Raw genomic sequence first — 17916 nt, forward strand, 5'->3', positions numbered from 1 at the left:
GTGTGTGTTTTAAATTGACATACATTGAATCACCAGTTCTTAAGTTTGTGACATCTAAGGAGATCCGTGGAATAGATGTGTGTACATAAGCCATCATGGGCTCTATCTACTGAATTATTTAGCTAAAAATGGGGAAGAAAAGCAAAATTGTAAATATTGTTTCTGTTAACCCCTTGGTTTACTGAAGAGGCTGTCATTTGTTGGATTTGTCTCTCTTTGTGAAGTACGAAACGTGGATAAATATAAAGTTAAAAATATGCTTTTGAAATACAAATGTCCCTGCACTTACCAAAAACCTAACCAAAGAAAATGTTCCACTTAAACTGTTAACTTCATAATTAGATACTTTTTTTTTCAAGAATCATGACTTAGCCAGTTTTATTCCTTCTCTGTAGATATTAGTCAATTCATAAGAGGTTATGAAGGCTATCATTGTGTTAGGTTATCTCATTAAAACGTTTTCAGTCCTCACACCCCAACACATCCACATACCATTTTGAGGTGAATTTTCCAAACATTTATCTTTGATCCATAGCTTTGAAATTGTCAGCTCTCTATTACTCGTCAAACTGATCTACTCAACATTAAGAAAGAAGTTAATAGATTACCCAATAAATAGATTACCAAACACCTGTTTTTTTTCTTTTTTTTAATTATATTCATATGTGCATACAATGTTTGGGTCATTTCTCTCCCCTTCCCCCTACCTCCACTCTTATCCCCTCCCCCCCTCCCTCCCTTAACCTCCCCCAATCCCTTGCTACAGGCAGAAACTATTTTGCCCTTATCTCTGGTTTTGTTGAAGAGAGAGTATAAGCAATAATAGGAAGGACCAAGGGTTTTTGCTAGTTAAAATAAGGATAGTTATACAGGGAGTTGACTCAAATTGCTTTCCTGTACATGTGTGTTACCTTCTAAGTTAATTCTTCTTGAACTAACCTTTTCTCTAGTTCCTGATCCCCTTCTCCTATTGGCCTCAGTTGCTTTAAAGTATCTGCTTTAGTTTCTCTGCGTTGAGGGCAACAAATGCTATCTGGTTTTTTGGGTGTTTTACCTATCCTCATACCTTCCTTGTGTGTTCTTGCTTTATCATGTGATCAAAATCCAATCCCCTCATTGCAAACACCTGTTTTTTGAGTTAACATAAAAGTATGGGGAAATGACCAGGCATATACTTTTATTGTTCAATATATTGTGCCATAATTCTTTTTGTTATGGGAAATTTTTCATGTCTGCCTTGAGTCCCTTGGCAAATTCAGCATAATGATAAACTGATGATTCCTCCAACAGTGAAGTGTTTCCCTCTTACTTCCAAGAGGTGATTCAATAGAACATTCAAATTAATCAGAAGTTTGTAAATCCAATTTGTGTCTTAAATATTCAACCTATTTTAAAACATAACCTTCTCCAATACTTAATGATCACCTTCATTGCCACCTGTAACTCATATAGTCAAGCAACTAATTTAATGTTCTGTTCTTCCCTTTGATTCCCCTCTGTGAATGATCTGGGAAGCACACAGAATTGTCCTGTGCTCATAGAATTCATCTCTAGCTGGTGAAGCAAACTCATTCTAAGGATAAACACTGAAGTCATACTTTTTCATTTTTCTTTCCTTGCCAAAAAATTTCATTTGTAAAAATAAGTAACTCAAATTATATAGTGTATTCTATTGTTGGGATATTAGATTGTAGAAACCCTTAGGTCAACATTAAGCAAGTGGGTTTTTGTTATTGTTGTTATTTGTTTTGGGTTTTGTTTGGTTTTGAGACAGAATCTGTTTACTAGGCAGGCCTAGAACTCAAGATCCTCCTGCCTCAGCCTTCCAAATAGCTGGGATTATAGGCATGTCCCACTATACCTGGCACTAGTAGATTCATTTATAAAAAGTGAGAACATAAAACAGGTAGGTAAAATCTCCATGAGAAGTTTATGAAGTTTAGGAGTGTATCCTGTGTAGTGTTCTTGCTGTTGTCAACTGTGAATGTTTAGGGAATGAAACTCAAGTCCAAATAGCGTCCAAGCCAAGTCAGAGAAGGTTATGGTAGAGAGATGCTGGTGCACTCTCCCTTAGCAGGAAATAAACCACTAATTGTACACTTTGAGGAGGCTTAAATCATCTGAGGTATATTAATGAGACCCACTGCTGATGGGGAGCAAGGGCATGAACTGAATGGACAATTAGGTATGGAACTTATCCCTAAATGGGATGGATTAAGTTAATACTGAATAGCTCTAAAAGTACAAAAGGGAGGAAAAATAAAGGAAGGGAATAAAAGACATGAATTCATAATAATTAACAGTATCAGGAATGGTCTAAAACTACAAAATCTTTAAAATTCCTAAAAGTTACCCAATTCCTGTTTTTGTCTCGTCTGTTTATTTCTCATGCCTTACTTCTGAATTCATTGGGATTTTCTTTTTTTTCTTTTTTTTTTTTATTGGGATTTTCTTAAAGAGAAACGGGGAAAAAGCTACCTTTGAAAAAAGATTTAGAAAGGTTTTGAAAGCCACTGTTGGTCTAATAAAAAGGTTGCATGCAGGTAAATGCTCCTTCAGTGAATGACATGTCTTCCTGTGGAGAGAATGTAGGCTTCCAAGCAATTAGGATCTGATTAGTGTTTATCTTCTTTGTAGGTGGGAAGGCAAGAATGAAAATGAAGTGGGCAGATGTAAAGAGACCGGCAAAGTTCACGTGACTGTGGATCTCAAATACTACCGACCAACTGAAGTGGTAAGGACTCCCTCATAGCCCAGGGCATGGCCACCTTTGGCCAGCTGATTGGGAAAATGCTCGCATGGAATGCCTGCTGTCAACCTTCAAAGCTGTCAGTGTGCCTCTCTGGCATCCTTCAGTGGAAACTTCCCAAACCAGAAGTCAATGAATTAAATTTGAGGTTTAATCTCAAATCTATTGCTCTATAAAGGAAAAGAAGAGTAAAATGCACCCAAGGAAATCATTGATTTCAGAAATAGAGACTCTTAGCATGAGCAAGTCTTCTCTCATTAGTCTGTTTTAAGGGTTGATTCCTGATACCTACAGGATGTCTGACTCACAGAGCCCCCTAGACCTTACAGGACTTTTAGGGGCTGGGGTCACCTACCTTTCCAATGATGCCTGTGTATACCCACACACATGCTCACCCATTCAAGTACATATTCACATACATACTTAAGTCATACTTAGGTCTACCAGACATTTTTTTAAGATTCAACTCAAATGCCTCCTTGTCCATGAAGCTTTTTGTGGCCAATATACTACTGAACTTTCTCCCTTTCTTGTGTATCCACATTATATGTTTTACATAATTTTACTATAGGCATGTTGTAGTTATTTGTTTTCATGTCTTTTTTCCCTTTCCCAAATTGAATTCCTTGAAGATAGGGACTTGGAAAAAAGAAAAAAAGACTGTAATAAGGTGGTACTTAAAAATTATTGACTGACTGGTTGGTGAATGGATAAATTTCTAAATACAGAAGTTTCTGAATTAGGAAATAACCTAGATTGTTAGTATCAATAGTACATATTCTAAATTTATGAAATTGTGTAGTTTGATATTATTGCTTTAATGTGATCCACACTCAATGGTGACAAAACTCAAGGAATCAAATATGATATAAATAAACAAAGATAATAGAAAGTAGCATTTTTAAGGGGAAGTAGTCAAATGTGATAGTTACCTAAGTATATATTAACTGTGAAAATAGAATCCTTCCAGTTCTTTTTCCTGTGTTTGGAAGCAAATTTCTATCTATTAAATAACCTTTTCGGAGATTAGGAAAACCCAGTATAGAGAGCTTGAAAGTGCATGTGTCATCATTGACCATCCTTTAAAATATGTTGTTTCAAACAAGAAAATGCTGTACTTCATGAGCTCTTACTAGGAGGAAATCAAAAGCAAAGGAAGTAAGCAGGGCTTGGGAGAGTATGGCTGTGCAGGCCTACATTGTCCTTGTGTGGGTGTGTCTGGGCTTTGACACCAGGAACAATTGTTCTTGGTACTAATGGCAAGTGGGTGTGCCTAGGAGAGGATGTGCCTTCCCTGTGGGAGGAAGATACTAGCCAGGCTGCTGCTGACACAGCCCAAGCCAAGCCACTGCTGCTTGTTCTCCTAAACTAGCAAGGTGCTGCAAGCCTATCATTTTTCTGGAACATTGCACAGATCATAATGGGGCAAGTTTCTTTCTCTATTCACCAGCAAAAATGGTCATTCCAGCATAGAAATTTTATCAAGCCAACAGAAGCCTGAGTTCTTCACAATGGCGTACATGTGCTCTTTCTTTGTTTAACACCAAAATAGTTTCAAAGGCTAGGAAGTCCTTAAGAATGCCTTATCTGTCATTCTTACTTAGGCAAGGTATAGGATTGATAAGGACACAGAACAAAAGAATTTGTTGAACAGGAAAAGGACCCTCAGACTAACAAGACTGTTCTTGAATCCCCATAAGACCCTCTTCCCTGCCAGCACTACATCCTTCCCATCCAATTCCTTTTGTTCATTCAAATGGTATCATCATACCTGTTCTGCAATTCTGTTGACACCAGCATTGTTTGAACACAAGAGTGGTATCTTATTTCACGTGCCTGCTTTATTTTTCCCCCATCTAGCTTTCACCCAGGATTCCCTTTACTCCCTAATTTTGGATATCGAAGTGTATTTCATCTTTGTAAGCCTGTAGGCTCCATTAATTTCGTTTACCACCCTTCAACCTGATATTCCACGGGGCATACTTTTCCTGTATAGTGAGACTAGACTTTTAACCCCATTCCTCAGAACAATAAAGTTCCCTGAAACTTGGATCAGTGTGATAGGAGGGCCTTCTATGGAGTTCCCTAGTAACAATGTTCTTCCAGGTAGAAGGTGACCAGAACTTTAAACTACATTGTAAACAACCTTCTTCTAAGACAGGGGGCTCTTGCAACAAAAAGAAATCATTCTTCATGTGTCCTGAGCAGCACTGAGCTCCCTGAGTCTTGTTAGCACTTACTGAAGGGTAATCATGGGATTCTCCCACTTCTAAACCTTGTTCTCATCTTCTCAGCATCTCATTCCATCCTGTGCATGCCACAGGATTCTTTTCATTCTTCTTGGGAGTCTGTGCAAGTTTGTTCTCCTGGTCAGCTTTGGTCATCTATCTCCCAAAGCACTTAAATCCAAAAGCACAAGCTAGGTCTGTAATCCTAGCTTCTCAGGAGGCAGAGATCAGGAGGATTGCAGTTCGAAGCCAGCCCAGGCAAATAGTTCCGCAAAACTGTATCTCGAAAAAACCCTTTGCAAAAAGGGGATGGTAGAGTGGATCAAGGTGTAGGCCCTGAGTTCAAGATCTAGTACTGCAAAAGAAAAAGCAATACCATAAAGACGAACTGAAAAAGCAAAAAGTGATAAGGTTCAGAACACCAGTATCCTAAAGCCTGACAGCAAGTAGAGTTTTGTGTTGTTTTTTGAATGAACTGTGGCCTGGTCTTAAGAAAGCCCTTTCCTCAGAAAAGTCAGGTACTAACCCAGAAGAGGCCACAGGCAACTCCATATACAACATAGTTCCACATGTAATGATAATTATTATCCTCGTTGATTCAGTCACCACAAAACCTTAAATCTTGCTGCTGTACTAACATGAAAAATGTAGAAAGTTTTTATTCTGGATCCAGGACACCCATGTGCAATTACATCTGAATCGACCTGCACTTTTTGGTACTTTACTACAAGCCTCAGTTTTCTTTAGAGGTTGAGAAGTTTTACAACTGCAGAGTGCTTGATCAGGGAAATTAGACTTTAAGTTTCCTATCGCCCTAAATTCCAGTATTTGGTGATGGCAATAATAATATTTAACTTCTGTTAAATTTAAGATTTCTCCCTTAGGCTAGAGTGTATTGCTCAGTGGTAGAACCTTGGCCCAGCTACAAAGCCCTGGGTTCCATCCCCAACCCTGCAAAATAAAACATTCCCGCTTTGTGTATAGTTTTCCATACATGTATATGTTGACACACAGAACATGGATTTCTGGGAAGGAAATAGTATTGTACTTAAATATGGCCCTTAGGCCAGACTATCTGTGTTCAAAGCAGAAGGTGTCAGGATATTAAAATTGGAAAGAACTTTTTAGAACAAGCAGTCAACTTCTTCTTTCAGAGCCCAGGAGTGCTGGAAGAGAGGTGCTGGCTGTAGTTTGCTCTCACTGTATCCTATGATCCTTCACCTTAGTGAAGTTACTTCTCAGTGCATATTTCCTCATTGTTAAAAATGGGGTTAGTTATAGAACTTCTTTAAATATCCAGTATTGTTGTTTTTGTTATTTATTTATTCATTCATGAAATACTTATCAAACACTGTACTAGCCCCTGGGAATACAACAATGAACAACACAGACACAGGCCACCCTCATAGAGCTGATAGATGTAAAGGTGATTTCAGTTCTTGGAACCTAGAACCTTTGAAAACAGAATGACGTTATCAGGAAGGATTATCCAGTTAAAAGAAGATAACAAGGATAATTCAGGCCTTTGCAAACACAAACGTGTACTTAGATTTTTTTTAAAGTAATTGTTCTATCTTGGTTTTCATCCTTTCAGAATCTCTTTCTGAGTGATCAGTAGCTGGTGAGTTGTATAGAAATATATTAATATGAAAAAATTGCTATTGAATTATTAAACCATAAAGCTGTCTTCTTTTTCTTTGAGAATTTTTAATTGGAAAAGTCACAAAAGAGGGATTAATGAAGTATTCATCCCCATGTGCCAAGTTTTAACCTCATCAAATGAAAAAAGAAAGAAAAAGTCAAGTTTCTTTTTTCCCCAGAAAATTCTTTTTTTTATCCTACAGAACACTTTAGGAAATGGGGTGAAGGACATACATGTATATTAACCAATGATCAAGTACGTTTTATGAAAAAGATCTTGGCTTAAACTCCCTTAGCTGCTATTTACTAATTTTTCCCTTATTGTATACCGTTTGTCTTTAACACTCATTTTTCTTCCCATTGTATTTTTGACGTCCTCAGTTGTGATTTGTTTCTGTTTTATTTACTTATATACATTACATTTATTCCTAATCTTTATATAGATATTAGGGAAAGTCATGGGTTAAAATCTAGAACTAAGAAAGCAATAACTTCGAAGAAGTCCAACAAGCGAGTTAAAATAGCACCTTCCTCCAGCAAAAACATGTGGCCTGTTTCTAATCAGATTACCATATGCTTGTCAAGTTGCCCCCCCTGCCAAAAAAAAAACTTTCCCTATTATTTTTCTATAATGATGTTAAGCTAAATGGCTTATAAATGCTTACTCTATCTTATAACCCTGTTTAGAATAATGATATGTAACACTTTCCAGATCTCAGGAGTCTGATCTGTCATCAGAGGACTTGAATAAATATCAGTTAGAACTTCCCTCAGCTCTGTATCTGTGTAAGTGGTGGTGAATAGCCATCAGCATCATCACCAGACTAGCCTTTTGTCCTGAAACTGTCTCCTTTTCTCCCATCATTGTTCTCACCACCTTTTTACACTTGCCCTTCTGGAGCCTGATATGTATGAAATCCCCCTGCATTCTGTCTTCATCCAGAGGCCAGTCCTTCTCTCCCTGTCCTGAGCCTTCTGGCTTCTAAGGAACTTGTTCTCCCTCTACTCCTGATCTTCAGTATTTCTTGTTCTGACTGGGAAGAGCCAGGATCATAGGATACAGTGAGAGCAAACTACAGCCAGCACCTCTCTTCCAGCACTCCTGGGCTCTGAAAGAAGAAGTTGACTGCTTGTTCTAAAAAGTTCCTTCCAATTTTAATATCCTGACACCTTCTGCTTTCACAGCTATCAGACCACAGTGGTATGGAATGCTGTCAATTATACCTATCATAATGCTTTCTCTTTTGTAATTTTTCTCTGGATTTCTTATTACTTGGATTTCATAAATAATTTGTATCTCTAAATCACTGTTTATATATTTTAAGCCTCCCTCTTAGGCTCCTCATACTAATCATTATATCCTTCCTTAATCACATTGGCCTTTCTTGCCCTTTTCCTTCCTTGGTCTCAACCAAGAGAGCTTTAAATTTCAATCTCTTCAGATGATTCTCAGATATTCCACTGTATGTTTTCCATATTTCATAAGATCCTGTTGAAAACCCCAGGGGCATATAACATTCCCTCTGAAGCCTATGTGATCTTTTCTCAGTTGCTGCCCTGTTGAGAACATTTCATATGTGATGAAATAGTAATTTCGTGCTCTCAATATTCTCTGCATTTTTTCTTTGGATTTCCTTTTCTTATAATCAGTCATTAAAGATTCAAAAGTATAAAATAAAATATTTTTATTTGCCCTTTAGATTGTCTGGTATCCTTAATATAGACTCTTTCATTACTTGTACCAGAAGAGAATTCCTATGGAATTTGTACCTCTTTTCCAAAAGGCCATCTGGGTAATGACTATCCTCATTTGTAATCATAGTACTGACCTCTTGACATCTACAAAATAATTTCCAAGATCTTTTATCACCTTAGAAATTTAGGATCTACACCTGTTTTCATTGGGAAACGCAATTAGTAGTTTAATTCAACTTCTACTTAAACGTGTTCTGATGTGGTATGTTAGTCACCCTTTTAGTCACTGTGACAAATATCAGATAGAAACAGTTTAAATGAGGAACGATTTATTTTGGCTCACAGTTTCACAACTTTCAATCTATGATCAACTGGCTCCACTGTTCCTGGGCCTATCGTTGGGGCAGAGCATCATGGCAAAGGAGTATGGTAGAGCAGAGATGCCCACCTCATGATGGCCAGGAAGCAAAGGAGAGGGGAAAGGAGCTGGGAACAAAGTATATCTTTCCTGGGCATACCCTCAGTGACCTGCTTCCAATGACTGGGCCCTACCTCCCAGTAATGGTATTAATGATTAAGCCATTGACTAGGTCAGAATCCTCAGGATCCAGTCACCTCTCAATTACTGAATCTACCAGCTGTGGACCAAGCCTTCAACAAACAAGCCTTTTAGGGAACACTTTATATTCAAATCACAATATGTGGGCCACCAAGGTAGTGTATCTCTTGAGAGATGCATCCATCACCAGTGTGATTGCCTGCTCATCTTTATTTTCATCCTAGCCTATACTCTGAATTTCTTTTTTAAATCCTCATTAGCTACTTTTTAAATTGTGTTTTGCAAATCAGCAGTGCTCTTCTTGTTCTATCAAGCCATATTTACCTTCCAAAAGAACTAATCCAAAATCTTTATTCATGAAGATTTTATGGAGAATAACACCTGTTGTTTTCTTCTTCACTCTATTCTTCCTTATACTCCTAATAAAGTAAATTGTTCGTTACCAAATTTGACTTTCTTCCCTTGGAAACAGTTGCTCTCCGATACAGTGTTCTGGTCTATTAAAATGTAGCTCATGTACCTCTCCCTTAGCTCCACTCTGTTATAACTAGGATGTCTCTTGCCTCACTTCCCATACCCTTGGCTCACAACAGACTGGTTTCTTCATTCACTGTTACATCTACTAGCAAAGCTGAGATCCATCTGACTTCTTTTGCAGTAAACCTCCAAGGTAATAATATCCACAGCTGAGGGTCTTCTCCCTGACTCAGTAGTGCTGATCTGCCTCCTATGCAAGGATGCTCAATGTACTTGGCCTGTGGCAAACACTTGGTTCCATTCACCTGTTGTGAAGAAATAGGAATTGTCCTTGATAGAAAAATCCAGTTCCTACATTTTGTAAGGCTGTGATAAGTTGCCAATTTCCTGGATAAGACAGGTGTGCCTTATCTCATGAAAATCTGGTGTAAGAATAGCTAGACTAAAAAGTGAGTAGGTAAATAGGTAGTAAAAACTTCTCCAGGTTTTAGTATTCATGACAGTAATTCTTTAGGTATTACATTCACCATGTACATTTAAAATGGCATTCTGATTTACCTTCAGTTTCTCAGCAATATATCAATAAAATATCTTATATGATTGAGACCTTAGTGACTCCATACAGAAAGAATGCTTATTGAATTCTGACCATAGAAGTTAGTACTAATCTCTAACACCCAGAAATGTGAAATGGATGAGTTAATGTCTCATCTGATAGCAACTCTCTACTAAATGACTTGAGGGGTAGAAGCTGAGAAACTCCAAGGGAGGTAGGATGAGGGTCTCAATGACATAGGGCAGTAGAGGCAAGAAAAATAGGCCATTGTAGCGATGGAAAGCACAGACCAGGGATCAAACTGCACATCAGCATATGGGAGAGAAGCCCCAACTGACCAGAGGCTCATTAGCCCAGATCAGGACAGGGTTTTCAGGGGAGGTGTAGGAGAACTCTGATACACTGGCTGTGCGTTGGGGATATCCATGTGGCAATGTCAAGGAGGCAAACAGAGCTGGAATCCTGGTGCTGAGGAAAGAAGTCAAGACTAAGGCCAAATGTGCAAGAGGTGAGAATCCAACCTCTCCCTTCACTTGCCCCCCAAGTGACAAGTGGATGTCCACTTCTGTGGTCCAAAACCTGTGTTGGTTTTCTATTGCTGTGATAACAAATTATCACAAACAAATGACAAACTTTTAACTCTAGCAGCCTAAAACTACCCAAACTTAACCATCTTGGAGTGCTGGAGACCAGAAGCTGAATTAGGTTTCACTGGGAAAAAATCAAGTTGTTGACAGAGGCTTCCTTCTGCAGGCTCAAGGAACTGAGGCTTTCTATTAGCAGAGATGATCACATTAATCACTTTGTATCATTGTTGCCATGGTGTTTTCTGTTGTTCAGAACGTGCATTGCTGACCATATTGAGGAAGAAAACAAACAGAACGAGGACATTGGCTGCTCATCTGTTGAAAGCTTCACCACATACACACTCAGATTCCCATGTGCACACACCAGTGGGACAGACCTTCTTGAAGTCCAAGGAGACAGACACTAGGCAAAGGCACAAGTCAGGCTTCCTAATGAAGGGGAATTTGAGAGTTGGTATTGTGCTTAAAAGGAGAGAAAGCTGTTCCCAGTAGGGCCGGAGGTGCTATGGGATGCACCAGCAGTACCTATGGAGACACAAGGCAGAGGTTCTGGCCAGGCTGGGGGCCCAGAGGAAGGAAGTTGACAGGGTGCACATCACCACAGCCACACCCTACCATGCCTTCCTCTGCTTGATGGCCAGCAACACAGCCCCCCTTTATGCACCTGTGACCTCTGTGCAACCACTTAGAGGCTCCTACCCCTTCGTTTTCACCTTCTTCTCTTCCTGTTTTTGTTGTTGTTGTTTGTTTGTTTGTTTTAGTTTGGTTTTAGGTTGGGGGGGTGCGTTTCTGAGATTTGAACTCCGGGCCTTGTGCTCGCTAGGTGGCGCTCTACAACTTGAGCAGTGCCCCCGGCTCTTTTTTGCTTTAGTTATTTTTCAGGTAGGGTCTCACACTTTTTGCCTAGAGCTGGCCTCAGATGATATCCTCTTACTTATAACTCCCACATGGCTGGGATTATAGCAATGAGCTACCACACTCAGCCTTCTTCCTGTATTTCTACCTTCCTAGTTTTAACTTCTTTTTTTCCCTTCTCTTAGTTTTGCTATTGTGAGTCTTAAAACCAAACATATATCTTCCTTAAACTCCATGTAGTCACTCTTATTTCTGAGAACACCAACCTGTCTTTTGATACTTGCTATCAGACCCCTAATGTGTTCAAATTCTTGAAGAGTATCCCCTCACCTGTTCCATTAAGTTAAACAGTTTCATGTTTGAGACATATTCTAAAAGGTTTCCAGCTGTTTTAGTGATCCAAAGACAGATTGAGAGGACTTTATGTAAGAGAGATCTGTTTATATAATAAACATGAGTCCTTAACAGTCCTTCCAAGAAGAGCAAGCTAAAGAAGCTTTTTATTTTTTTTTAAACATATTCCTCAGGTCATAATGAAATGTTTCCTTATTGTACAGTAATTTTATTGAGAATGAAATTGATTCCATATGAAAGTGTTTCTTAGTGGTATTAAAAAGACACTGCTTTTTAAATTCAGGTTGTTCCCATTATTTTTTGGAAAAAGGTTAGAGAAAATGTGTGTCTAACATCATCTAAAACCAATTGTTGGAACTTTGGGGAATGTCAAGTTTTCCTTAAGGAGAGTCAATAAGGTGTATTCGTTTCTGAATCGGTTTTAATTTTAGGTGACTAGAATGTATTATATTCCCTTGCCTAAACTGTAATATTTGCAAGTATAGTGATAATTAGAGTATGTCTTATTGGCTCACATTGTAAATACAGAATGTGTAAGTCCCAACACCATTCTTACCAACTTTCATATGTCTTTTGAAGCTCCTGACCTCTCTTTCCATCTTTCCCACTGTAACATAACATTGACTATACTGAAGAAATGGATGAATTATTAGTTTCAAGACACTGCACAAATTCAGCCCTTTCTGAAGCCTGCTCTGGTTCCTCCAGGCAAAGTCAGCAGTCACCTCTTGTGAAGAACTTGCCCTATCGAATTGTGATATGTCATTTTCACCTGGGAGCCCGGGGGACAAGAGTGATACGTGATGGCCTTGAGTATACCTGGCACAGAATGCTGGATAAATGAATGAGTGTGTACATGTCACCAAAGAACCATTCTCATGGGTTCCAGCAAGGAAACCAAAATTTCTCTAACCAGTGTATTAAGCTATAATTAAATTCTAAATAGCCAAAATAAAAACAATAATAATTCTCCTCTTTTTTTATGTGAGATTCTGTGGCAAGAAGCATATCACAGTTCATTTATAGCTTGCATGTGTACATCTAGCCCTTAAAAATACTCTTATTCCATTTCTACTCCTTTATATAGCCCTTCTTAGTAGTTGTTCCATTTTCTGCCCCTTATCTCCTTTTCTTTATCTTCATCTTTTCTGAAACTCTTGATTTTATAGGTTCTGTCCATTTCTCTACTTCCTTCCCTGCAGCTTTCTTTTTAATCTACCCCAAGCTTCTCACACAAGCTCAATGCACCAAAACTGACTCCTGGTTCCTCTTCATAGGAAGAGCTAGTGATAGTGACTATGCAGCCGGCCCTACCCAACGACCCACCAGAGCAAGTTGCCTCTGACATCCACAGTATGGAGTCTTTAAAGATTTGGGGTACTGTACCCATAATATTACATACTAGGTTACTTCTACATGAGAAAAGTCCAAGTGGAATCTTCAAGCTCTAAGCCTTGAGTAAGTCCCACTGGCAGCTGCTCTTTCTTGTACCCACTCTGAGAATGCATTTGTGGAGAACAGAATCACCTGGCATAAGAGGTACTTTCTTAAACCTTTGGCCTCATCTATGGCACATGTTCCTTTGCTATTCCATCTCTAAAACTTTCTGAATGAGAAAATGAGAAATAAGTATCAATCAGTAAATGCCTGTTATGGCTAATATTTTTACTGTGGAGCAAAAGTCTACCAGAGACCTAATGACATGTTATCACTTCCTTTCCTAACTAGAGTCTTCAGTTTTTTTCCTAATGTTTTCATAAACTGCAAAGAATTTGAATATATTATTGTATAAGATATGTGATAATCATTTAGAACACTTATGAAGTAAGTATTGGGTTTACAGAGGTTTTTCTAGTAAGCCTTTGATATCTTCCACTCATACCCATTTTGTTGAAAAATTCAGTCATATGATCTAGAATAGGCTTCAGAACAGGTGCCTATTGTATTTCCCACATGAAGAGAAATGCTCTGATTGAGAATGGCTTTCTAAAAATTTTAACTTATACTGAGGACATGAAGAAATAACTCTAATGGATCAGATGAATTGGGGGGTGGGGATAGGATATGGATCAAAACAAATGTTAATTTTCCTTGTGCTTCATGCTGCCAAATTGAGATAAGAGAGGAGCCACTTTCATAAGTTTGTCCCATCTGTAAAATGTAGCACATGTGTGAGTGTGAGTGTATGGGGGTAGGGAAGGCCGTTGATCCAAACCTGTTTTTCTATTGGTGAAATGAAATACTATCATCATGAATCAGCACCTCCCACTTATCCTAAAGCTGGGATGACTGCTGATGCCAATGCTTTGTCTTCTGTTTCAGCTGGCAAGGAGGCAGTGGGCGGCAGCCACAGGGAGGAGACTCTGAACAAATAGCCTGAGCCTCAGATCCCAGTGTAGGTTGGTGGTGGGTGCCAGGAGCAGCCAGGGCTTGTGCCCATTTGTCACAGGTGATATTGAGCAACTACCAAGTGATGCAGAATGGAGGTGAAGAGATAACACACACTGAAGTCCACTAGAGAACTAGGACAGTCCAGCCACAGGGTTAAGGAAGTGTTTCTAGTAATGATTTCATTTAACATATCTATGAAAAGGCTAACACCCTTTGTCATTTGGGTTTATCTGTCAAAACATAAAACAGTTAGTTGCTTGATCATTGAGAGTGGCCACTGTGAGTCCACCACAGTTCTTCCAAGCTATCAGTTTCATGTCAGCAATGGGCTTTATGTAGTCTGTATTTACTTAATTATCATTTTTGGATAAGCATAGATATAATGGCCTTGGCTTTTTAGCTTTCTCCGGCAGAAACATCTTTACACATTTGCTCCATGCCCTAGTTCATTTGTGGACATTTGTCAGACTTTCTGGTTCATATCACTGTTTCTTTAACCCTTCCCCAACTAAGTAATATTTATGTTGTTCTGCTACCATTTCTATTGAAATCCAGACTTAACAAACCATTGTTTACTAGCGATATTCTCCTTTCATTTTCTGCATTTTTTTTGTGGTGCCTCTATTTTTCTTAAGGAACTCAACCTTTTTTTTTTCTTTTTTCTTTTCTCCATTTTTATAATTTTTCAGGCAGTTGAACTTTATTTCTAAAACCCTCATTCTTTGTGGTCAGCATCAGACTTCAAAGAGTAAAGCATGTATTTGTTTTAAAACCTGAGTTGACAATAAGTCACTATTTCTCCTGAATTTTCTAACCATATGAGTGACATTTTTGTACTCCAACTTTAGCTTGAGGGGATATGTTAGGAATGTGGTTTTTTCTTTTACTGTCATTTATGTAAACCATTGGCAGTAATATTAGTTTATTCATCTGAAGGAAACAAGGGAAGACACTTTGGTCAAAATAATTAGAGGTTAAGATAGAAGGCAGCATTTGAAAGTTCTACATTTAGTTATCTACATCTTAAACTTTATCCATCATCTCAGTTTCCTTATTGTCTAAATGAAGGATGATTATGCTAAACTTCACAAAAGTAGTGGGAGGTTAAAAGTGTTTGTGAAATGTGTTGACATCTTATGATTAAAGATACTATATTATTGCAAACTGATGTGATTACTATCAAAGCAAGAACTCCTCAAAGGAGTCTGGATTAATCTGACTAAATTATCCAGCATCTTTTGTATCTGCTGGAAAGTCCCAAACCCCTAATCTCTTGCAGTTTTCTCCCTAAATCCTGGAGTCCATTTCCAAGTATTGGAGAGGGTTAGAGAAGAGGTCATGGTTAATGACACCATAAACAGAGGAAATGTGTCATGCATTAGTTAAAGCTAAGGTGAGGGCTTAGGGTAGGTTTTCAGGGTATATTCTGTGACGGTTGGCCAGCCTGTCACATCTGCTGTGAATGCTTATGGTGGCATTTACTATGTTAGAGAAACAATCTTTCCACCCAACTCATCCCAGGCAGCCAACAGTGATCTGCACTGCCCAAAATCTTACTGAAAAGATAGCTTTCCACAAGTGACTTACAGTGGGGTTGAACGTGGTGTCACAGCAGTCCTAGGCCTCAGAGGCAAAGACAGACTGATAGCACAGAGATAAGCAATGTAGACCTACAAACCTACCTAAACTTACTGCATGTGAAAAGTACAGAGGGGCACCCGCAAAACCACAATCCGCATACACAACAGGTTCAGTGCAAACAATACCAAAATGGGTTTCTCCATTTATTTCCCATCATGTGTTTCATTTTAACTATAAAATTTGGAGTTGTAGATATGTTCCCAGTGTTTCCAAAAACACTCAAAAACGGCCAGATGCCATTTCTCTTCAGGCAATACTACTACCTTAAGCAGAATTGTGGGCATGTTTTTCTAAATGTAGCCACCCTAGCCCGTGGTTCTTAAGCCTGGTGCTTCAAAGTGGGCCAGAAAGCTATTAAAAGCATTTTTCCATGACTTATCCTTACACCATTTGAGCAGTGGCCTCTGGTAATGGAGGACTTTTTGCAGGACCCTGATCATCCAGCTTCGAGGCTAGTCAAGCACCTGTGGATGGGAGTTATCTGTCCCCTTGGTTTGCAGTCAGGGAGTGATGCAGATAGTTCAGTTGTCTCTGACCTTCTTGGTTTCATTAACCTCACTGAGGATCAGATAAAAACTAATTCTGCCTACGGGAAGCATGTTCAGAATACAAACCTGCATCTGATTGAGGGAGTCCTCATCCTTTGCAGTCCTCCATGCTGAGAAAAGCAAACCAGTACTACTGCTGCCCCTCCCCCCCCCCCCCATCTTCTGTAGTCCCAAGCTTCTGCTTGGTTTGGAGTAGACTTTTGTAGACTTTTGTCTTCTAAATGTACATTTGGGCTAATCCAGCTTCCATTTGTATAATTTCTGATGAATAGTCAACCCTTCACAAGTCTGCAGTTAACCCCCCCCAGTTGATATCTTCCCTCCCCAGTGGAACACAAAGCCTTTCCCCTGGGAGGGCATACTCAGGGCTTGCATGTTGGACTTCACTGTGTCTATCACTAGATAATTTACCAATTAAAATTAATTGACAGTAGAAAATTAGAAGTACAGATTTGGTGCCTAGACAGTCTTGGTTTCTCCAACCCCTCTGGGAGCTCCAGGTCCTAGGAGGCCACAGCTAAGGAGACCTCAGAGGTCAACTGGCATATCTGTGCAGATGTGTGTTGGCTGCTTCGTGGTGAAACTGCTTGTAGCCCACATAGTTCTGACGGGCTGCAGTTCTGTCATATCTGGCACCATGGCCAGGTTTACAGCGTGCCAGGTACAGAGCAGGTGGCCACTGGGTGTTTAAGACTGAGTAAATACCACAGATAGGCATGGAAAAGAAAATCAGAAATCAGCTACCTGTTTGAGGTATCTGATCAATGAGTGAGATTGATTTTCTTTACCAAGTCAAGGGGTAGATCTGCTGCAGATCTCAGCATCAGGTGGTGAAGCCTCTCAGGAGTAGGCACTTACACATGTTCCTCCCTGTCTGGCAGATGGTGGTAAAAGAAAGCAGAGGATTTGGATGCAAAGTCAGCCTGACAGGCAGAGTGCAGTTGAACAGCCTTCCTCCTCGGGAACGGTGTCACAAACCATGATTCTCAGAAAGTGTCTAACTCTAGCATGGGTACCAACGCCAGGGACTTAGGCAGTATAACAACATTGTTTTAAGATCGGAAGTCATTTGCTTTAAGTGTACTTGTTCAGTTTGGAGTTTTATGTTATGTTTTTATATACATATACAGTTTTTATTGATTATTTCCAGACATAATTCCACAGTTAAGTCAAAGCTGCTGCGTAAGTTGCAAACTCTCAGTTCTTAGCGCTCTGCCACAGTTGGGCAAGGCAGGTTCACAACCCAGAGGCCACATTCATGGAAAGAAGAAACACTACATTTCCCTCCACACTTTGAGGTGTAGTTTTTAAACATAACTCTGAGTTCCAACTCAAATCCTAGTTACAGCATTAATTCTCAAAAAAATTCTTCTTTTTTTCCTTTCTCCTCTAATGCAAGCAAGCAATTGTCTCCTTATCTATGCATGAGCAGCCAGCAAATCAAATTCTGGCCAAGGCATTGGCCTATGTCAGTTGTTCAGTTCTCTTTGCTTCTGTGATAATCAGCTCAAAATATCAATCAGCTAAAACTGACTTTCTGATCATTGAGGACAGGCAGTAGAACCACTTGTGGAGCTGGTGGCCTGTGCTGCTATTTTGGAAGTATGGTTTCCACAGCCATTCCTCTCCATGACT

At 39.2% G+C, this 17916-nt stretch overlaps 1 protein-coding gene across 2 annotated transcripts in view; it reads left to right on the top strand.

The window, feature by feature from the left end:
* Gmds (GDP-mannose 4,6-dehydratase) overlaps positions 1-17916 on the top strand; it is a 631788-nt gene that overhangs the window by 537943 nt on the left and 75929 nt on the right. For both annotated transcript variants that reach the window (XM_074082996.1, XM_020165951.2), the window contains exon 9: positions 2638-2734. In XM_074082996.1, the coding sequence (XP_073939097.1) occupies positions 2638-2734 (97 nt within the window). The remainder of the gene's footprint in view (positions 1-2637; positions 2735-17916) is intronic.

Source organism: Castor canadensis, chromosome 8 (genome assembly GCF_047511655.1).
Source record: "Castor canadensis chromosome 8, mCasCan1.hap1v2, whole genome shotgun sequence".
Lineage (NCBI taxonomy): Eukaryota > Metazoa > Chordata > Mammalia > Rodentia > Castoridae > Castor > Castor canadensis.